At 43.3% G+C, this 23,488-nt stretch overlaps 1 protein-coding gene across 4 annotated transcripts in view; it reads left to right on the top strand.

The window, feature by feature from the left end:
• The window catches only part of LIN28B (lin-28 homolog B), a 97,465-nt gene extending 74,806 nt beyond the window's left edge, over positions 1-22,659 (top strand). For all 4 annotated transcript variants that reach the window (XM_074578334.1, XM_074578333.1, XM_074578331.1 and 1 more), the window contains one exon: positions 21,341-22,659. In XM_074578334.1, the coding sequence (XP_074434435.1) occupies positions 21,341-21,710 (370 nt within the window). In that variant the 3' untranslated portion in view covers positions 21,711-22,659. The remainder of the gene's footprint in view (positions 1-21,340) is intronic.
• Positions 22,660-23,488: the final 829 nt, after the last annotated feature.

Genomic DNA, 23,488 nt, shown 5'->3' with positions numbered 1-23,488 from the left:
ATGCTGTGGAACATGGCGAATCCTGGCTTTGTAACCCAGTTTAGTTTATTGCAGTTGCTGGTCGCGCAGACTCTGCATGACTGGTTTCTTCTAAAAGATGCTGCATGTGTCGCATTAGTAGGACATCTTCGTCTAACCAGCCAACGGGCCAATCTACAGTCTGCCCGTGTAAGAAGGTCAGTCGAGAGTGTTCACAAACCTGCAAGAAATGCTTGAATTACGGATTATGGTTGAGTCTGTAAGTGAGAAAGTATATTACCTGTAAGGTGGTGTTAGTACTGGAAATTAATCGTGACGCTGTATGCACACTGATCACCATAATGGAAACATTCGGCTGCTATAATGAGATGCTGTGTTGGGAACAGAATACCACCATGTTCCCTTTGTATGGTAGCAGGTGGTAAATTTGCTTAAGCTTGCATATTTTGTTACACTGTAGAGGACTACAGTTTGTGTGTGGCATATAAATCCATTTTCATTTAACTTGGAATTGTTTTCTTAAAGCAGATCCTCATTTAATTAAAGAAAAAATAAAAGATTCCACAGAGACAGGGTTATGTGTAAAGACTTGAAACAAACACGTTTGGGGTTTTTTTGGTTTTTGGGGTTTTTTTTTTGTTTTTTTTTTTTTTTCAAAAAAACCCAAACTCTACTGCTTTATTGAATGACAGTTCATCAGTTTAAAAATCCTTATTTCTTTGAAGTAGCCAGCTGTGACCTCTAAAATGGTTTATGCATATTAGTATGTAAAAGCTAAACGTGACGATTAGGAGCAGAATCGGGATGGAAGTGTGAAGGTGGGGGTGTGAAGAACTGGAGATGGGGAGGAAATGTAATGAAAGGGATCGCTGGAAATGGTTCGTGGGACTGGGGCTCACTGGGTTAAAGAGAAGTGGTGGATGGGCAGTGCTCATCTCTCCCCAGCAGTCGGAGGAAGGGCTGCTTCCAACCTGGTGCTTTCTGTGGACTGATGACTTCCAGTGCCTGTGGACGGGTCTTCAGCATACTTGTGCCCCAAATCAGACAGGCTGTGCTGTTCACCTTCCTTTTGCCTGTATTTCCTCCCTTAGAAAATGCGAGGAATAGTTAGAGAAGCTTCTTGAATGTGCATATTTCACACGATTCAGAGGAAGTAGAGAATTAATGGTCAGCCATCAAGAGACAGAAACCAGCACAGGTTGTAGCTGTGTGCTTTGCACTCGTGGTCCAAGGCACGGCTGGGATACAGCTCTCTGCCGGGGAACACTCTGTGCGTGTGCGTGGGGTGTGCATCATCTGTGAAAGCCAGCACAAATGAAGATGCATGCCGCAGCTGTGGTTGCACTGACGTCTGGTGGGGGAATGATGGCTTGGCGCCGAGTGCCAGGCTGCCTGTAAGGTATGCCTGTGGCTGGTGTGTAGCCCTGGGGAGCGGGAGGGCTCTTTTTCCTGGCTGTGCACGGCCTTTTGAGGAAGGATGCCACCCACGTGTGTGGCCTGAAGGTAGGGGGGGTGCTGCTGCTGCTGCGTGGGATGTGGATGAGCAGGCTCAGGTGTCCCAGGGTGGCCCCTCCTGGGAGAGGATGGGCTGCACAGCGCTGGCTGCAAAAAGATGGGCGCTTGTAAAATTCCCCTCCTGGTATTTCAGACAGGCTCGTGACACTGCCAAACGCACCCATGGGCTGAGACTGCTGAGATGGTCAAGCAGCATGGCCAGGAGAGTTCTCCTGCGGATGCTGTAATAGATGCAGCCCTAGAGACCTGTTTGGCAGAGCATGCCAATAACTTAATTCCGCTTACACTGCAGTCTCTTTCCACGGAGGAAAAGAAAGGAAGAAAGATGAAGTCTGCATTCTGTTCAGGTCAGCGTTCCCCTGCCAAGTGCAATTGGATTGGTATGTACCACTCAGCAGATGGGGAAGGTACGAGATGGCCTTGGCCCCACCCCAGGCCATAGCCTTTCTCTCAAGGGGGGATTCAGGACAAATTCCTTCACGTTTGGGGGTTACCTTAAAATTTTTTGCGTCAGTAGTAATGTTCTTAAAAAACGCAATAAATGTGTACATTTATGTTATTGTCGATGTAGGCGTTGAACATCCTGAGATTTTTTTTTTTTATTTTCCTTTGTATGTGCTTGTAAATCATGTATGCTGAATATCAAGAGCATAAACTTCCAGCGGCTGGTTCTGTATCTCATGACTGTGTCCATTAATACATAGCTTGGGACTCTTCCTCATCACATGCTGACAGCCCCTGGGGATACACAGCTAGTGTTCAACTATGTCTGGTCCAGGCTTGCCAAAACTCTCCCCATCAATTATCTCCGAACTCTTCAGCCAAAGACTCAGACAGCTGTGTTTCACAATCCAACTGATTTTTTTTTTTGTGTATGTGGCTGACAAATGGTGCCTTTCAGGGTGTTTTTCCTTGTTAGAGAGACACCATTAAGTTGAAAATACTGTAAGTTTCAGAAAGCGATACTGCACCAGTTCTAAGTATAAAGCATACTAGGTATTTTTGTTGTTGATTTTTTTCTGCACTGTGCTGTACAGGCTGAAGAAACTGGAATGGCCCAGGTACTGTATTAATCTGTATTAATCAATCTGTATTAACAGATTGAATCCCCATTCATTTTTTTTTCCTGTAGGGGAACTGTGACTGTAAAAGGAAGGGATGCTGCCCCTGACTCTGTAAGGCAGGTCGTTGCCAGGGGCTGGCCCGCTGCCATGCCCCCGCTGCACCCCCAGCCGGTGTTGTGGTCCTCTTCCTGCGAGGTCGCTGGTGCTGATCTAATCCCGCAGAGAGACACTCCAGGGAGTGGAACAGAGAAACTAATCCTGCCAAAAAATATATAAAATAAAAAGGTACCAGGGATCAAACGGATGGGACGGTGACAGAGCGGGGGGATGCCTCTTGGTAGCAGCTCTGCATTGGGTGGGTTTATCTGGAGTATGAAACCTTGCGGGCAGCTTGGCGTGAAACGTGTTGTGCTCTCTGCTCGGCATGGCAGACGTGTTCCCCGCAACGTGGCGGCGGCTTTGTGGTCCCTGGAGTAGGAGTGATGCAAGATCTGCCCTCCTTGGTGGCAGGCGGTGATTTAACAGCCGGTGGGTTCACTGGAGGAAAGTGTCAGGAGCACAAAACCCAGCGGGGAGTCAGGTTTGGCCTCCGAAAGGCCAGAGGTGTAAATTGGCATGGGCAAGATCTCGCAGAGGGTTTGGGGAGCATCCCAGGCAAAGCCATTTCTATTAGAGCTTCCCCTGTTGGACTGCTGTGCAGATCTGAAGTACCAGATCCCACTGCACACCCCTTCCCCACAAGAACAATGGTCAGTGCTTTTAGCAGGGCTGCAGCTTGTGGTTTTCTTGGCCAGAGAAAGAAAAACGGCTGAGAAAAGCAAATCCTGCCTATTTTAGATGCTTTGGTGCCACCACACCATTAACTTGTGTATTCAACCGTACGGGGAAAGTCGGCGACTGACTGGGAAGGTGAGCACCATTCCTCAGCTCTGTGCCCGACATCCCTGTGGGGCTGATGAGCAACCTTTAAAAGCTGCAGTGATCAGGCTTAATTCCCTGGTAACTTCTAGCCTGGCGTTTCGGTATGGCAGAGCAGCCTGGATGCAGCGGTTGTTTCTCAGTTCCCTTCCTGCCTTTCAGCAGCCGCTCCTCAAAACTTACAAAATGCGAGTGGTAGGCTTGGAGGAGTGCGGTGTGATCACAGCTCTTCCTTCCCTGCCAGCTTCCTCTAAGCAATCTGTTTTAAATTTTTTTCTGCTCCTGTTGCATTAGTCTGAACTGCTGCTGATGATGTGAAGACAATTGGAGATATGTACTACAACTAGCATTTCCTGTTGTAGTGCTCTGCTATTTCACACAATCATATTATCTTAAGTGTGTTAGAGTTTCAAGGTTTTACTTTGGAACTTAAACGTACTGAAATGATAGCCTGCCACCTTTGTGACAAGGAAAAAAAGTAACATAAATTTCACACACAGCATCAGAAACCATATTCCTTCCATCTAATTTTACTGTACGCATCACTTTGTGTGTAATACACAAGAAGTTAAAGTTTTAAGTTTCTTAATGACAGTTCTTCAAAGGAAATTTTCTCGCTGAATGTAAAGAAAGGATTATATAAAATCAGCACTTGAAGCTAGGAGTACTGTAACACTGAAAATTACACATAAGTGTCAGTAACCTTGGGAAACTCCGTATATAATCCATTCAGTGTTGTGTTTTCCAGGCTTCCAAAAAAAGGAAAGCATATATTCCCTGATATTTCCAGACATGCTTATTTTCTTAGCCTTTTTTAGGAATCAGTGAGTTTTCAAAGCATTCATAAATACTGATCAAGTACAGAAGTGTGTTATAAAATGCTAATTTACTGTGTTGAGATAGCAAACTAGTTTTATTGCAAATCTTTCAATTACCCTCAGCTACCAAGAAAGTGAAACAAGTACCTCAAAAAAACAGTTTATTTAAAAAAAAAAAAAAAGTGTGATAAAGCTCTACAGTGATATTAATGTTATTCAGAGTTCCTTTTGTACAAAGATTGTGATATTGGCAATTAAAGTCCCATTTCTGTAAGACAGCTTAAGGTTTTCTTGTTGTCGTCATCAGAGCAAAGTTACCAGCTGAACTAATTCATTCTACAAGACTTCAGAGGAAAAATAATTTTGCAGCTATTTTTTCCTAACAGATAACACGTGTGATTTTAACTCTGGTGGCAAGAGGCAGGGTAAGGTATGGAAATGCAGACAGCTGCTGCTGAAAGAAACAAAGCTTCAAGGAAGCTTAACATGCTGAAATCAAGGGGGGGCACATAATCTCCATCCTAGGGTGCTAAAGTACCAAACGTCACATCAGTTCAGGGTTATTAACAGCTTTTGCTTTGGGATATGGACTTAGGGCTAAAGAGTGCTCATGAAAGGACATAAAAACTGCAGGCAACAGCAATCAAGCCAGGCCAATCTCAAAATATGTATGACAGCCTCGCATCCTACTAACAGAGAGGACCTGGTTAGTTTATCAGTTGCAAATTGTGCCTTACCTTTATTATCATACCTTACTTAGCACTTGTATTTCGTTAACTAGATTATTTTCTTAGACAATAGAAATGTACTAAAGGTTATCTGGCCTTCAAAAAGGATCTGTTACAGTGTGCAAGGGAAAATTATCAGTTAAAATAAGGTTTACCACATGAACTCTGACATGGATAAAAAATAGTTTACTAAGCACAAGAGCTTCCCTTGTTCTTGAACCTCCCATGCTCCCCTGAGATTTATGATTTGGAATTGGAAATGTTTTTAATAACATAGTGAGTATAAGGCTGCCAGGGCTTGTGCAGTGTATCCCACTGGGCCACCTCATAGCATCTAGACAGCCTTTAAGGGCAACCGCATTAAAGAACTATTCAAGTTAAAAATAACTTTCCTAAGTTGCACTCTATTATTTATGTAAAATATAAAGGGGTGAGGGACGGGATTTAAACTTCTTGCTGTGGGGAGACAGTAGAGGTTACCATGTTGGTGTGTCTTTCCTGCAGTTCCCCAGTTCATTGGTCTTCTCCTTTGGCAGCCAGCCATGGCTGGCCCAGAGCTTTTACGTCAGGTTATAGGAACCCCAGGAAGGAATTTGGCTGGCATTTTTCCACTTTTGGGGAGCATATAGGAAGGAAGAAGTTGCTCTTCCCGACAGCGTCTAGAGCAGTTTGAGGAAAGAAAAGAAGAGAAATGATCAGGTCCTTGATTCCCTGCTTTGGTTCACGCTACAGCAGTGTCAGCGCTGCTGAGCTTCAGGTGCCTCCTGGCTCCTCTTCCCAAAGGCACGTTAGGCCAGATGGGAACGGCAGGGATATAATATATTTCAATGAGTATGTAATGAGGCGCTGATGCCAGATGAGGCACTGACCCGAGGATCCGTTAGGGGGATTTCCTTCCTTACTCTGCCAGTGTAGTGCGAAAGCAAGTCACTTCAAACAGATCAGGGGATTTGCTCTAAAGTATTGATAATGGTTTCTTGGCGCTTTTAATAACCTGATCAGCCCTAGTGTTGCAAAAGCCCCTGTGCATTTTCTGTAATAACAGGTAATTAATTATCTGCAGCATTCCTCTAATATAATTCACAAGTTATGTTCACCGCATTGTATTCAGGAGCCAGTATTTTTAAGTCCTCTTGCAAAGAGACAGGCGCATTATTTGGTGCTCGGTGGTGCAATTCCATCATTTCTGGCTGCAGTCTCCTTTTTGTGAGGTGCAGTTTGCTTTTCTGATGGCGGGCACATTGGGGAGGAAGGGCTGGAGGGGTGGCTTCGCGCTTTTCTCATCCTGTTCAGAACAGCTTGCACCACATCTGGAGTGTAAACGGGGAGAACAGTACTCCCCTCTCCCAGCCACCCAGCACCTACTGGTATCTCGCACCACAGCTGGAAGCCTGCTAGGCAGCCAGCCATAGACTTGTGGGTTTGTCGCTACCTCTGTTACACCGTGCGTTGCAGCTTTTCATCAGCAAATGTCTGACGTTGCCGCATTGTGGCACATAATTGCGAGATGTTATCTTCTGCGTCGCGAGCGCCGCACAGATAGGTCTTGGCATGGAACAATTCACAAACTTCCCCTTATTTCTCCAGCGAAGGAGTCCACCGCGGGCTATCTACTCCAAACTTCTCTTACTTCCATTTTCATCTTAAAGGCACGAAATAGGTCAAGACAAGGAAATTTGACCAAATTTCAGAAAGCAATAAGCAGTAACAAAAATCATGCAGGACAGGTTACCTGGGTTTGGTAGGAAAGAAATTATGACCTGACTGTTGATGAAGTCAGTGATGATTATTCGTGTGATTAAGAACCACTGGGGCAGGCTCTGAGGCTGCAAGAGAGGGAGAATCTGAGGCTTTGATGAATATTTGGGGGAGTGAACCTGAGGTAAACCCGTGCTGCATAGGACAGACTTAGGGCTTGGTTTCATTCAAGAATCGACAGATCAGGATTTTAAGAACGGCGGTGGGAGAATGGAGGAGTAGAATGGACCTGCTGCTGCTGCTAACAACCATTAAAAAAAATACAAAGCCAGCTGCTCTTAGAGCAGAGCTTGATCCTTTCAGTGCCTTTAACAGCACAGTATATATTCAGAGGAGGGGAATTCATGAGGCCCTATGGACCTACACCATGGCATTACACAAAAATGCAAACCCGAACAATGGGTGGCCTCAGCGGTTCCATCTGGCTTGCCATTAACAAGGTTAAAGTAAAGTGGGCTTCCTTGGCTGTGTCACACACAATTTACACTTCAGATGCTTTAACTTTGGAGCCAGACCAGAGGGAGCACCGCTCGAAACACACGTGGCAAGGATCTCCTAACATGTGTGGTAAACGCATTTGGTATTGATGCCCTTTGAAAGATACAGAGTAGTAGCATTTAGATAATTCATAAGTACTATTTGGAAAATGCCGATTTTTTTGGCTAAATCATAAAAAAAAAAAAATATTCCTGTCAACAAGTTAGAATTCTAGTCAAATATTGTTTACTCAAAATATTTTAAAGACATTATAATATTAGTGGATGGATTCAGCTAGTAGCAGAAGTTATCAGAGGCCTGAGAAATGTTACCACCAGCATTTCTGAAAACACCTGAAAACTCCAATCGACTTTTAAGCTAAAAAGGGTATTGATGCATGGAAATTCATTCTGTTGGAAAGCATTCTGCTTTCAGAGCCATCAAAATATTTAGGTAATACCATAGTTAACCATGGCAAATACAGACATTTAAAAAATTTTAGCTCCAGAGAGTCAGTGGTATATCAACAGGTATGTTGGCCTGTTAATTTCTATGCTGTTGAGTGTAATAAAGCATTGGAATTATCACAGCATTTTGCAGAAACCAGGCTCTTTGTCTCAGCTTGGAGAAGCTTCAAGGAAACCTGACTGTCCTGTAGGCTGTCCCATTCATGAAAAAAAAAAAATCAGTTATTATTGAATGAATATCAAAGTTGGTAATTCAGTTGTGAAGCTGTTTTATGATCTCTAAGATAACCATTTGAGCAGTTAACTTTGTGGTAAAGATCTAAGGTAATTTCCAGAGAGAGGCTACATCTATTGTTGCTGCAGAGGTGCTCAAGGCAATCCACAGAGCAGGGTGAGTATTACACTGAACAACAAAAAGAATACAAATACGCGCCATCTCATCTGCCTTCGACACCGAATCACGAGTTCAATAACAGAGCAGAACTTCATACTCCTCCTGAAGTTAAACAATTAAACTTGTCTACCCTAAAACCATCATAAAACCGTTGTTGACTAACAGTTACCCTAGCGTTGTCGGTAGGCTCACACAGGAGCAAGCAGCCCGCCATGCCGAGCCTCTCCTCGGTGAGCTGTGCAGCACCGCTGTGACAGGGCTCGCTTCCTTTCCGGCGTGCTGACAAAAGGTTGGCTTTGGTCTCCCCAGCGTTGAACAGCCCTTGCGCTTGCTCTGCGCCCTCCAGGCTTTGCCAGCGGGTGAGTCAGCGTCACTGATGATGAACAGTGTCGGCCTCAGCTACGTGCCATTAATAGAGGGGCTGGTGTGGATGGCCCTGTGCTTGATTATCCCTCTCCCTCCTCCGTTGTCCAACTCTCTGACCCACCCTTATGGCCCCTCTGTGCTGCCCTTTTATATCTCTTAACAAAGACAGGAATATCCTTAAACATTACCCTTTAGTTTCTGACCGTGTGCAGCAGTCCTGTAATCATAGACACAATTATTGTAAGATGCCATTTGACAGGCATGTCAAAATTGCCAGGCTCCTCTCAAGGGCTTCCTGCCCGCTGCATGTGAGGTAACTACAGGCAAAGTAAATGGAGCTGAGAAGTCATCTCACAAACCATCGGCATTCTCTTCTCCCATTTTAGCTGCCAGACTGCTCCCCGTCCGTGAGCAGCCACTTTTGACTCGAGCCCTGTCTTTACAATAGCTTTAGAAAGAAAAGAGTCGGAGAGCTATTCTTGCGGAGTCCTGGCAGGTGCAGTGATTCCACGCCAGGCATTGCAGTGGAAGGAAAATGAAGAAGGAATAACGCAGCAAGGCAGAGCCTGTGAAGGAGCCATAAGGGAAATTGTCCAACTGCAAGTAGCACTTGCATGAGCATCAGGTGGGAAGTGCCCCAGCTCTGCTACGCGTGAGTAGAGGGAGAGCTCACAAAAGAAGGATTAGTTAACCCGAATTGGTTGATTTTATGGAGAACATGTGAAAGAATGGTGCAAAAATGTATTTACTTAGAGGAGGGAAAATATGCATCTCTCTGTTGTATTTATCGTGTGTTTAACTCAAAGCACACTTTGTAGCCCACTCAGTTACAGTTTTTGTCAATTAAGTTATTTTCCAGCTCATTGTCTTTAACTGAAAAGGAATTCAGCCACAGCCACTCAGTTTACAAAACTAAGTTCAACATCTGCATCTTGTGCCTGGACTTCCAGTGACCAAGTCTTTCATCCATCCTCCACATACACACTCCCACTGGTGCAGATTAGATAAATGAAATATTATGATCGACATATTCATGAACCCAGGTAGAAATCCGGTATAGATTTGTGTAAAGGCTGTGTGTGTGCTGGGACCAGGGGTAAGTCCCAGACGCAGGGAGCGGTTCCTCATTGCAATTCCTCTGGCAAGAGCTTTTGAGGACGATGGGAATCTCACTGCTTAATCTACTCCCTCTCACCTCCTGCCAGTGTTTATCACACCCACAGTTGTGCCAATGCAATGGTTTATGATTTTTGCCTCAAAGCTGGAGGTGTGATGTGAACCAAGCTAAACAAACATTACAAACTGAAAAAAAGTAGATGAATTAACTGAAAACTTCTGCTGTTTAGAGTTGGCTAGCAGTTTTAGTTACTGTGTGGATCATCCTCAGGAGTTTTTGAAAGCAGATCATATATTTTTGGAAGTATTCTTCTTGAAAAGAGGGCTGTTTACTGCATGATTATCATCCGTTTATTTTCACGTTACCAAAGAAAAGCTATGAATGCAATGCAAAGTAGTCGAGCTGGAGTCCTGGTCGCTGCTTACCGCTCTGGCTGGGCTGCAGCGCTGGAGCAGGATCCCTGGCAGTTCCCCGCGTCCTGCCTGGCACAGCATACTGTTGCTGGCTCGTTTCACAGCACGGAGTGTGAAAACAGAAGGGCACCCCAGGAGCTGTCACTGATGCTGCCAAGACAGCAAGCAGCGGTGGCACTCGCTGTGCAAAGCTTTGCAGGAAACTGGGATGAAAGCTGAGCACAGTAGTCTGTTGCAGACATTCTGGTTCGGGCTTTTGCCCTGCGTAGAAAGTGTGTGTTTTCCCCATCTGATTCTCATTTTTGTGCTTCCTGCCAACAGAGAATGAAAAAGACACGTGGAGGGTTTTTCTGCGTTTGTGTGAAGTCTAATTAAGCTCTTGATAAGCCTGCATTTTTTATGTAATGTTTGGGTTGTAGATATAAATGAAATGACTTTTCACAACTTGTCTGTGACTTTTCATCGTAGTAGTTAGCAGTGAAATAGCCATAACAAAGACGACAATTTCAAAATCAGGTATTTTATGCATTGTCCAGGATGTGCTCGATTCCTGCTGTAGTTCAGTGAATGCCAATTAATTTGTGGCCTGATCACCGTACGGTTGTACCATAGCATTTTTTCCCTGGCTTTATCAGATATAATTCTGTGGGGTACAGACTCAGATCCTCAAAGCTATGAGGATCTTGCCTGCCTCTGAAGTCAGTGGGACTTAGGCGTTTAAATACCTGCAAACGTTTGATTATACACGGCAGGGTCACACAGGCTGCCTGTGACAGAGAAAGAAGGTGATGCCATGCTCTCCATCACCGGCTTCTGAGCCTGAGAAGGATGAGAATTAGTGAGGGAAATTTGTGGGCTGTGCTTGAGGTCCAGAGTCCTGGGTGGGGGACACAGTCTCCATCCACTCTGTGGTTACTTGAAGTTGGGTATTTCCAGGTATTTGGGGTATTTAGAATTAGAAGGTTTGTAAGGAGGAGGGCCAAAGGGATCTTGGTTTAGGAGCAAGGCTTTGTGGCCGCCCAGGTTTTCAAGAGTGAGGCAGGTTTAGTAAACAATTAGTTTGTTCCTGGAAGTGTCCAGGAATAGTGTGGTAGGTACCAGATTTTTAAAGGTCTTGTCCCTTTTCTTCTAAACTAAAACTGTTCACGTATTACTATTTTCAGCCACACAGAAGGCGTTGGGTTCCTAGATTAAATGTTTGGGTGCTGCCTCAAAACCTGAATTTACTTGCTTTATGTGTCTTCCATCACTTGGGGTTTCTACTGAACAGCCAGCAACTCCGTGTTCTACCTTATACCTAAGCCCCAAAAAATTATCAAGTTGGCTCCCGAGCCCTCCCCTTCCCCTGTATGGCCCAATCCAGTGAGCACACTTTAACCTACGCAAAAGGTCCCTGAGGGTTCACCACATACCTCGCTCGGTGTGAAAGACATGTTTGGATGCAAGTCATCACAAGCAGCTTCAGGGCTTGCATTAAAACTGTGTTGCCCTTTCTGCCTCCATACGCTTCCAGTACAGTTTTCCTGCTGTGCACAGTGAGTGCTACTGGGTAGCTGGAAAGTTGTTTGGTTTAGAGTGTAGATGAATTGTTAAGGCACAAACATGATGCTGGCTTTAATCAGTCTTCTGGGTTATGACTGCTTTCAAAAGTGTAAATTCAGGGCTTCCATAGCTGAAGTTGTGGCTTGGGTATGAATTTCTGATCAAAACTAGAGATAGCTGGTTGTGCTGTGCTCGGTGAGCGTATCCATTGCGTTTTCTTTGGGCAGCGCGCTCCGTGTCCACTTGTAATCTGCTGTCCCCTTGCATTGATCGTGATTGGGGTGCTCTTATCTGAATGGTTCTTTGCTTTCAAACATTTTATGTAAGTCTAGGGTTCCTGTTTTATCTAAATCTCCTCATGCAGAGTTCATCAGTCATGCCAGGAAAACTGATCCTTGGCCTATAAACAGCCTTACTTTTGTGATCGTTCATTCGTTCTTTCTTAACCTGAAAGGCTGAGCGTAAGTGGACAGAAGAATCAAACACATTGCTCCTCTACCTTGGCCGTAATTCTTTGGTTTTCTTTTTTCAACTTTGTGATTTATGCTGCATTATGCTTTCAAGCGTTACATCAAACAGCAAACGCGGATTTACCGGTGGAACTGAGGGGCTTCAGCCTGCATTGCCTCGCAGCTTGTCTCAGCCTGACCTCTGCAACCAGCCTTGGCTCCTGCAGTGTGACTTCTCAGTGTGCATACACAGTGGGAAATTACAGTTATGCTATTAAACTTAACGGAGAATAAGCTCGGTGAAGTCATGAAAATTGCTCTGGATTTACATCCATGTAACCGAGAGCAGAATTAAGACCATTAGGATGCTCTGTTTCTGGGAAGATGCAATATTTTTTTAAAAAGTTTTATTAACCTCATTGTTTTCATTTCACTGGAGTGATATCACATAATCTACGTAATCGCAACCAAGAGGGATAAAGTGATGTAGTTTACCACATATAGTGAAATGTTTTCCGTTATGTTTCATTATTTTGAACTGTACACAGAATTAACAGAATTCGGAGAAAGAAATGTTAAACCTGTGCATGAGATTTGCCATCCTAAGGCCAAACTAAGAACAAGAAAACACCAAATTTTGAATTAACAGCGTTGTTTTATGTGCATATACGTGGCGTTTATTTTTATGTACACAATTATAGTGAGAATTAACAACGAAGATAAATCCTGGTGGTGAGATAGGGTGGAATAGTAGAAAATGGCATTATTTCAATTATTTCACCTTTAATTCTCAGGGATCAGGCAGCGTGGGACAGCAGAAATACCTGCCTCAGGTGGGAATTAAAAGCTTTAACATATGAAGCTTAATCCTGTTGCATCTGAAATCCTCTTTGCACGCTTTACTGTTGCTTCTGCATTTTGATGTTAAATGTTTAAAAATCAATTTTTTTCTTTGGGATGTTGAAAGCCTCTTAAAAATGTGTTATAAAAAATGCTCTACACAGCCATTTAGTAATAATGTCAATATATGGAGCTAGTCCGTTTTAGACACCATAAGATGCAAGTTTGGAAAAGGGAATTAGGAACTGACTGTTTTCTTTCTCAGTCAGTGCATCAGAGCGATACAGATGTCCCATAGCAGTAAAATGTGGCTATAGAGCATCTGAATGGCTTAATTGTTCTTGCAGGTATTGAACATGTGAACTTATAGGTGCTATTTCAAGGAAAACTAACCACCATGTTTGTTGTCCTTTTATTACACGGTTGGGAAAGGAAGCCCCGCATGTATTTCATGTGACACAACTTACTCTATCAATTCCATGAGCTCTGGAAGGAACCCCTTAGAGATAGCTGGGGTGGCTTCCTCGTAGCGAGTGTGGCAGACAGTAACCGTCCCTTTATTTCTGAAGAATGAAATAAAGCTGTGAGTTGCTGGTCAAATCCTGCAATCCTTAACACCTGTGAAGCCTGCGTTCATGCAAGTCATCTAGTTCAGTGAATGTCGTAGGAGAATCCATTTCAAGGCTAGGATCTAAGTTAGCCTGTACACCTGTCAACAGATATTTCTGACCCTTTCTGCATGATACCTATTTATAAGGGATACCTAAAGTCATATGACTCTAAACTGGTATTTGGGGAAGAATAGGTTATGAACTTCCAGTGCATCCGCCTTCCTCCTCCTCTTCCTCTTCCTCTACCACTACTTGCTTCAGTGCTCCAACCTACCGCCAGGATGCCATTTGCTGTTTCCTGCTGTTGTGAGGAGTTGGTGTTACTTGGTGTTAGTGATAAAATAAGGAACAAAAGGGAAATGGCAATTTTAAACAACTAATTCCCAGTTACCTACTACCCTTTTATCTCATCTGTGGATTAGCTGATCAGTGGATGCAGAAACCCTGGAACGGGCTCTGCTGAGATGCAGATAAGACCAGGCATGCCTCTTAGCTCATGAACGGCACCTCACTGACCCAGAAAGAGTTGAGCTGGTTTATATGCAGCGTGCATCCTTATCCATATGGCCAGGAGGCTCAGGCCACCTCCGTGAAGACTCCTGGCGTTACTGAGCTATGCTTCTGGAAACGGGGGGCACCCAGGAGTGGTTTCAGCCACCCCTGAAAACCCTTCAGCCAAGGGCTGCTTAGTTCTGCCCCCCCCCGATGCCTGCCCAGCGCTACACCCCAGCTACATTTAGCAATAGGCTGCAAATTGTGGGTATGTACACACTGCAGCGATACCCAGAGCAAATATTTATGGCCTTTTCACCAATATGAACTATGGAAAATACTTACTGTTTTTAAAAGTACTGCATACAGAACTCTTTTAATTTAAAATACCATGATTATTATTATTATTATTACTACTACTACTATTATTATTATTACCACCACAGAAATTTAGGGTTACAAGGGAAGATTGTGGTCGAGAATATTTGTGTGTGTGGTTTCATAATGCAAAAAAGATTACCAGTAGTAGAGTTATTTGAAATCATGGTGTAACATTTCATGTTTGAAATGTGTGATATACGACTGTTTAAAACATAACTTACTTAAACCGTCACTGATCTTGTATCTGCTTTATCTGGATGGGTTAAAGCCATTAAAATATACACATTCTTTCCACGCTATATTGATACTATTGGAGCAAACCCATCTTTCATGTTATTTAGAAAAAAGACCCCGCTTTGTAAATTGTTATTTCAGGAGTTCTCAACTCCCAATATAAAGAAAACCCTTTTGTTGTAACAAATGAAAGTACATCCAAAGCATTCCTCCGTGAGGGTGCATTTCAGAAGGGTTTTTATGTGATCATGTGAAAAATAATTTTCCTCCATGCCTGTAGAGAGGGCTGAGTGGAAGGCAGCGATAAGGTTTCATGGAAGGGAAGAAAGAATGGAAACGACATCGTGGAGGTTATTTTTTTTAAGAGCGGCTGTCCGTGTAGTCCTTTCCATTTTTGTGGAGGAAAAGACTGCATTTTTAGTGTTTTGAACCACCTTTCTGTTTCATTGTTGTTCGTGTTTCTCAAAAAAAAAAATCCACCCTTCCAGAAAAGTCGTATTAGCAGATTTTAAACAAATTCATTTCCTCACGAACTGAAGCTAAATTGTATCCCGACAGGCCTGATTTATCAGGCAAATGCCCCACGTTGTTTGTCAGCTTCTTTGTTGGGGGGTGAGGGGGAGGGGAAACCCAAGCAACAAAAGACCGTAACCTATTGATATTACTTCTGCGATACACCAGGGAAAATAGATTGATTTAGAACTAACCACAGAAAACTAGTCGATCTGATGAGTTTACAACAGAGCATTTTTATGTGTTTATTTTTAACAAGAGTAAACATAATCAGTATTCGACCCTGTGGTATTGGAAGCCTTGCAGACAGGGGGTTTGTGCCGGCGTGCTGGGGCTATCTGTAAGATGAAAGAAGGCGAGCTTAAAAAAAATTGAGGGACCTTGTTTTTCTCATGAAATGGAAAGTCTCTGATCCCTGGTACGTTATCTTGTGTTGCAGGATTTGGAGGGGAAATAGCTAGATGAGCATTTTTTATTTTATTTCATCTTTATTTCTTTAGGAGGTTCTCTCTTTTTCGAAGATGATATTTCTGTTAATCTCAAAAAGCTAGTAAAGCACAGGAAATTTTCAAAGTGAATTTTACTGAAGAACAACAGCCTGCAATTAACTTCCCCAGCGTGCCGCCTCTGCACAGTGTTTTTTGTGTGAACGAGGGGTTCAGGGTAGCAAATACTCACAGGATCGGCACAGATCTAAATGTGGCCCTGGCGTGCCGCTTTCTGAATTGATAACACACCATTTTCCAACATACTTGGCTAAAAATAGTTCCAGTTTTAAAATTAAACTGTTTTGTTTTTTTTTTTACATGGTCTGATAAATGAGGGTGCTAGTGAAATTTTCTGCCTTAGCGTGACCCTGCTTGCGGGACCCACCATAAATACTCTGATGAAGATGCTAAATGCTCTACTCTGCAGTTTATTCAACAAGATAATTTCACTCGACCTTAAGTTTGGGGGTTTTTTTTTTGGTATTATTTCAGTATTCAGTATTTTGAATACTAACACCTTATGAGACTATTTTCAGAATTACCTGCATTCTCCCCTGCATTCAACTACTGCTTAAGAATTAAAGGTTAATAAGCAAAATGGCATAAAACCCAGCAATGCGCCTGCGAGAGGAAACATTCCAGCAATTTCCCTCTCGGAGGGCACGGGCAAAGCGTGTGGGTTCGGTGCATCTCGTGTATGTCTTACTTGATTCACTGGTGGATTTTCACCCTTTCAAAACAAAAAGCTGGGAAATACGTTTCTGGGCGTTAATTCCCCTCTGGGTGCAGTCAGCAGCAAGGGAGCGCAGCCACGCACCGTGATGAGACTCCCTTCTGCGCCCCGTGATTATTTAAAAAAACAAAAAAAACCAATAACAAACAAAAAAAAATCACACCACAGGCTGGCTCTATGTCTCTCAGCATTTAATGCTGCTTAAAAGCTTCAGGGAGGGCGGGGTGGGAGAAATCTCCCGAAACAATCACTGCAAGGGAATCCTCCGGTAAAAGCGGCAGAGGAAGGAGTGAAATGCCAGAGGAGCTGATGCCCAGTGTGGGGCTGGTGCCGCTCGGGGTGCACGGGGGGTCCCTGGGCACTGCTCGGGGCGCACAGGGGTCCCCACCATCTCCCACTCCTCCCGTGCCACCCGCTGCTCCTGTTCCTCCTGTTCCCGCTCTCCTCCAGCTTGTTTCTCTGGCAGCCAACCAAACTTTTTTATTTTCCGGGGATAGTGGCTAACTTTTTTAAAGTTACAGCGACTGCAGCCTCATATTTAGTTTCAGCGTGTCTTGCTCTAAAAGGATGAGGTCCGTATGTGCTCTCTCTTTTAAGGTGTAAGGGTAATGCCATATTTCAAAAAATACTCAAACCATTTTTTTGCTTTTAAGTGTAGGCTTCTCAGCAGGAAGGGTTTTCGTGTTATACCTGTATTTAGTAAAAATGATTAGTCCTTTTATAATATAGTAACGTACCAGAGGTTCCTGTTCAGCAGCAATCACCTGTGATCCTGTCAGTCTTTGGAGGGCTGCTGTGACAGGTTTCATATCCAGGATTTGGCTAGTGGAATATTTGTAAGTAGTCCATTAAAATATACCTGCATTTATCTCAAAGAAAAATGGAAATTAGCAGATCTTCGATGGTCCAGAAGCCTCTTTCAGTACTGACGAGGTGTTGGAGGTGCTTCTCGTTTTCCCAAGGGGTGCCCGAGCAAGCATGGGGCTCCCCGGGATTTTCTGGGTGTTCACATCCACCAGACAGAAGCGTCCCCTTGCACTGCCCCATGGCCTGATTTTCAAGACAAGTCGCTGAAGCCCTTGAAGAGTAAAACATCTATCCTCTAAGATCCGTGTTTCTGTTAGATCATGGCTGGTTTAACCTCCTTTATGGCAAAATAGGGTAGTTTGAGCGATCTGTTGTGTGTTCTGTCTGCAAGAGCTGGCCTTGCTTTAGGGATGTTGTGAAAGTAATTACTAAAAAACCCACCACATTTAGGTACAATTTTAAACATTTCCTTTATGCTTTAACTGCTTAGTTGGCATTCAGTATATTGTAAAACCATCCCATTTGCACACGCTGTTAGAATACCACGCTATGTTTCAAGGCATTTACATTGCTAGATGGAGCGTTGTTAGCCGAGATGCAGTTTTTTGTTGTCTTATAGCATTCAAAAAGGAAAAACAAAAGAGGAGTTGGTGTAGGGAATATCCTGGAGAATTATTGTAGTCTTCCTCCGACTATACCCCCTTTCTTCCCTTTGCTGTCCCTGTTGGATGTTAACCCCTCCCCACCCCCCAAGAAAAAGTCAGCCATCAGGGTAATTTTAAAGCTTTTTCTCTCCATAGATAATAGTGTGGAGCCACACAAATGATTCTCTACTTGTCATATATATTGGATTATCATCTAAATCATATTATAAAGCAGCATGAAGAAGCAGGCAGTTGTGCTTGCCCTCCTTGCTGCTTAGCTCAGCTGAGCTGTTATTGTGGGGAAGGTATTTGCAAGGCAGGGGTATTGTCAGTTTAAAAAGAATAGGGCTAGGGTGTGCTTCCCAAGGAGGAGCTGACTGCTGGAACAAGGGAAAAAGCTGAAAGAATACTTTATTTTGCATGTGGTTGTGAAATTGAGTACCTCCGATGAATTTCAGTCATCGGTTTATTACAATTAACACAACACAGTTTACGTTGGAATCGGTGCGCTTTTTGCCTGTTCATGTTTCCTTTAATATGTATAGTTCTGTGCAATTGCAAATCCATAGTGAAGGGGAATTTAAAAATGTTTTTTAACCTTGCTCTCTTCTTTCTTTGTTAATAGGTATTAGTGTTACTGTTTTCTTGAGAATATTGAAATGCAATGCTAGACAAGTTCCTCCAGGTGTCCCTTTATGAAAATGTTCATCGTTTTATATCAAAAAATCACCCTGATTCACCTTCCTGACAGTGCTGTAGTGAGAAAAGGATTCCCTTTTAAGATAATTGCCATCTCTTTATTTACTCTGTTGTATTATTTTTTGAGCCTGAAGCTACCTAGTAAATCACGTGAGCCTACTGTGAGAAAGACAGTCCTATTTTAACAAATCCTTCTGGCTGTCTCTTTTTTGTAAGGGTTATTTCTCCTATAATTGCACTTTTAAGGGCTTTTTGTGGTTTGTTCATCTCATGGTGTAATTTACTTATAAACTTTTATGTTGTGTTTAAGCTAACATACAGTATTTCCATGGTGCATCTGAAGTGAAGAAGTACTTGGCATTATAGTACTTGGTTGTTCTAATCTGGAGTTTCTGAGAACATTCTCAAATGAGAACTTGCTAATTTTCTTAGCAGGAGCCATCTTGTACGTTGTTCTAGAGATATTTATGTACACAGAGATGCGGATGTATAAGCTCGTGTGCACATAGGCTGTGCTTTCAGGTTTCATTATGTTGTAATGTAAGCATGTAGAGCAGGGAGGAGCAAAGCGTTGAAGCGTTTCGGACGAAGGGGTTAATCCCATACCTTAATGCGCATGGATGATGCCGTGTGGTATCATTTGTGAGCTCTGAGGTGGCTGACCATTCCCATTTTGGTGTAAATCCCTCGAGAGGGAAGGCATTTCAGAGCGGGGTGTGATCTGTTCTCCTGGTATGAGTGATTGACAAGGAATGAATAAATACTTAAAAGAACTGAATAAATCCCACCCTCCTGTTTAAGTCCAGGCACACCCCGGCTGGCACGTATATATTCTAATGCGGCACTTTAGCCAGATGCTTGAGTTGGTTGGTAACAAAAAGCATTCCTGAAAAGCCCAATCCTAGTTTAACCACAACTGCTTCTGATAGAGTTTTCTTTTATGGTGACGTTTTAGCGGTGATTTGATCGCACAGGGAATTATAATATTTTGCAAATAGGACGTATTGATAAATATATATGCAAAAGGTGACGGAGGCTTCTTGAGTGGAAGCAGGGGCCCTGACAGCAGGTTCTTGGTCAATCGGTGAGGTGAAATGGTTCACTGAATTGGATAACACAGTGCATACCATAGTGACTGATTAAATTGATTTGTCCATGGCTACCGCCTACCCTGCTACTGAGGCCCTTTAACCTATTTTCAGACTTTTTTTTTCGTTTTTAAACCGCTCTAAATACGCGTGATATTAAGAGAAGGGAGCAAGCGCAGATGTATTCACAGCTATAAAATCCTGTATTCTGAATTAAGATAAAACGCTTGATTTCCAGAATGTCTGCACGCTCCCATGTTATACTGTATTATGCTATACTTAACCCAGGAACAAGTACGCTGCTGGAAACTGATGAAGAAGATAATAATAATAATAAACATCATTCTTTAATATAACTTAAATTATAGTAAATATAATATTTGTGAATTCTTAGGTATATTTATTGGAGGGGGAGAAAGTAAAACACTTAAGGGTTTTTGTTGTTGCTGTTCTTTTGTTTTTCTAATTGCAAGTTTTACTTCCTTACTGTTTTATCCAGAAGGTGTTTAGAAAGCTTGTTGGGGGAGCATAGCTGGATGCCAGTTAAGAAGACTAGTGTTATATCTGAAAATATCTGCAATGATTTGGGAAGAAGTAGTCAGATGGATATTGTTGAATAACATCAAACTTTTAAAATATATATTATAGGGAAAAAAGCTTGATGTTTTGGTCTTAGATCAGGATGCTTGTATTTTATCAACGTATTTAGTATCTCCTTGCTAGGGAAATCAATACTAAATGACAATGAGGCTTGTACGTGTTGGTTTCTTCTTGATTCAAGGGAAGCTCTATATTCTGTGTCTCTTCATGGGTTATTCTGTAGTATATGCAGACAGATGACTGTAAGCATAGTCTTCAAATTCCACTGAAAAATCACATAAACTTCAGTGCAGTGATGACATAAAAATGGAACGAGTTCGCCTAAAACATGTTATTGCAGTTGTCATAGAAGTGCAGAGTTCGGTATAATGGCTTTGGTTTCTTGTTTCTTTTTCGTTTTTAGGGAAGATATGACAATTTAATTACAATGTTTTCTGAAAGGATAATGAAGTTCTGTTCATCATTTAACTTCTCTAAATTATAGGTCAGTCTGTGGGACATGACAGCATGCTGTGGGCAACTTAATGCCGTTTTTTCATTTGTCTGATAAAATAAAGATATGGTTAGTATCTTGCTAACAGTGAAGAAGAGAGAGGTGCTGAGGGATTGTTTCTTGGAGTGAATTTGCAAATGTTAACAGCCAGATTTCCCTGGCTGAAAGCAGCATGTCCGTTAGGATGTGGTTACATCTGAGGCTGAGTATCTCCTCTCTGTGCATTTCTTTATGGCCCCGACCCGACGACGGGCACACGTAGAGCAAAGCCACCTCAGGGTGAGGATGCCGGCGCTGGTGACTCTCCTCTGCTCTCCTCACCCCGCTTTGCCATGTTCCTGCTGTTAAATACTGGTACTGGCAGGCTTTTAATGCTATAAATACCTGGGTGAACAGAGATGTTGGCGGCAGTGGGATGCTTGAATATCGGGTGCCCTCTAGTGGGACCGGCACAGGCTGGGATCTCCGGTAAAAGGTTCCCAGTCCCGAGCACAAGGTGTTTTTTGGCGCCGGTGGGACAAAGGGGCACCTTCCCAGTGCTTTCAAAAGCAGAACTCAGATGTACCTCAGCTTGTGGCCGTGGGGCATCGGTACAGAAGCCGCTGCGCTCTCACCAGCAGACCTTATGCACGCTCACGCTGAGCTTACCCGCCGTAGAAAACTTACCATTTGATGCTGCATTTTATAACCAACTGTCTCTCTTTGTTTTCAGATGCTACAACTGCGGTGGCCTCGACCACCACGCTAAAGAATGTAGTCTACCTCCACAGCCAAAGAAGTGCCATTACTGTCAGAGCATCATGCACATGGTGGCTAACTGCCCCCATAAAACTGTCTCGCAGCAGCCCGCTAGTTCTCAGGGAAGACACGAAGCTGAACCGCAGCCTTCCACTTCTGCTTTCCCAAGAGAAGGAGGAGGAACGCACGGCTACTCGTCTCCATCGTACTCTCAGGAAGGCAGGTCGGAGATCTCAGAGCGCTCGGGCAGGTCACCACAGGAAGCTTCGTCAAGTAAGTTGTCTGCGTCGCCCGAAGAACCGAGCAGAAAGGGGCCTTCTGTTCAGAAAAGGAAAAAAACTTAAAGCATTTGTCATAACTTTCCATTTTCTTTATCCTCTTGGGATGTCTACCTCATGCAAGTACAGGGGAAATAATTTCATTATCAGTAGCTGACCTGGAATTTTAACTACTGTTGAGGAACTGTGAATTTTTTTTTTTCTTTGATAGACAAATCACTCCAAGCAAAATACATTTGAGCAGGGTGCATTACGTTTTACCTTCTGTATGTGTGTGTATGAGTGTGCACGCGCGTGTGTGTATGTGTACATATCTATAAATATATTGTTTTTTCCATCAGACCACTCTTCAGCTCCCACAAGACATTACTGTGAAGCAATAGGCACAGTATCCACAAATGTTCCTGAACTCATTCCTAGAACATATTTCCAAACTTTTTCAAAAGAACAAACAAGGAAACCCAAGAAATCTCACTCAAAAAAAACCCTAAACCAAACCTGAAAAACCACACACAGAACTGAGGTGAAGACTGTTACTTCTCTTATGAACCAAAGGATACTTTCATATTTTAAAGCTGCCATATGGTACTAAAAATACTAAGACATCCCCCAATGCCATCAATTTGAGTTATTTTCTTTCTCATCCCCACGAAGTATCAAAACCCGTTCCCTCCCCGTGCCCATGCAGGGCAGTGTCATGACTCAACGTGTCTCTCATTGCCACCATCCTTTATTGGTGAGGAGTTTAAAGCTCGGGAAAAGACAATGAATGTGTAATTTCTGTGCTGGTTTCTCAAAATGTTTTGTTAAATTAATATGGTTGTAACTGTAATTTAGATGACTGTTGTGTAGGGGAGAATGTATAAGTTGTTACGAACAGACTTTTGAGTGGTATCACAATATCATCCTGTTGAACCTTTTGTATTCTGTGACCATTTAGGGGACCTTGGTGGCAGTAGTAGCAGCAGCAGCAGCAACTTCTCTTGGCCCCGAGTAGTGCCCCTCTGTTTGAAGGGACTTCCCTCTTGTTTTCTGTTGAAATGCCATGGAGAGAACTCCCTAGGGTTTTTGTTGTTGTCTGTTTTGGTTTTAAAGAAAACGAAATGCAAAGCCAATAAGATCCTGGGATAAATAGTTTCTTAAGAATGAAGGTAGATGGGTACTTCGGGTTACTCGGCCGGCCTCCCGTGCTGACGATACAGCATGTGTGCGGTCAAGAAGGACAGGTGTCTGCTGCAGACAGGCCTCAGTGAAGGGACCTGTGAATTTGCCAGAAGCCCTGGGCGTCATCTGCTTCTTGTGATTTGGAGACCGTTGCTGACCAGCCTTGGTCCAGAGCGTGCTGGGACCACACACTTCTGCGTTAAAGAGGGGAAAGATTGGTGGCCTCAGAGTGAGACTCCCTGGGCTGCAGCCCTTGCTCGGGGTTAATAGAGTTGGAGCCTATCAAAACTTCAAGTCGCTTTCCATTTGTAACTTCTTAATTACCAAGTCATACGTAAGATAACGTACTTTGACAAATCCCATTGCGGATGTAAGTTAATTAGAGAAACCTGTATAATCCTTAACATTGGCAATAAACACAGGCTGTTAAAGCTTGAAAGAGTCAGGTAGGTTTAAGCTCGGATAATCAAACTAAAGAAACAGCCCGCGTGAAAGGCTCCAGCGAGCCAAAGTCCTACCCGTGGTAACTCTTTTGCAGCCACTAGTTACAACAGGTATGCAGCTGGCTCGTTAGTGGCCTTCCCCGTCCCACTTGTCCTGCCAGATGAGACTTCTACTGTTGCTGCTGCTGCTTCAGTGAACAGGTAGTAATCAAACGCCTCAGCGAAGGGCACGATTTC

The sequence above is a fragment of the Larus michahellis genome, chromosome 3, assembly GCF_964199755.1.
Source record: "Larus michahellis chromosome 3, bLarMic1.1, whole genome shotgun sequence".
NCBI classification, from domain to species: Eukaryota; Metazoa; Chordata; class Aves; order Charadriiformes; family Laridae; genus Larus; species Larus michahellis.
The sequence above is the reverse complement of the archived record's forward strand: the minus strand, read 5'-3'. Positions and strand labels throughout refer to the sequence as shown.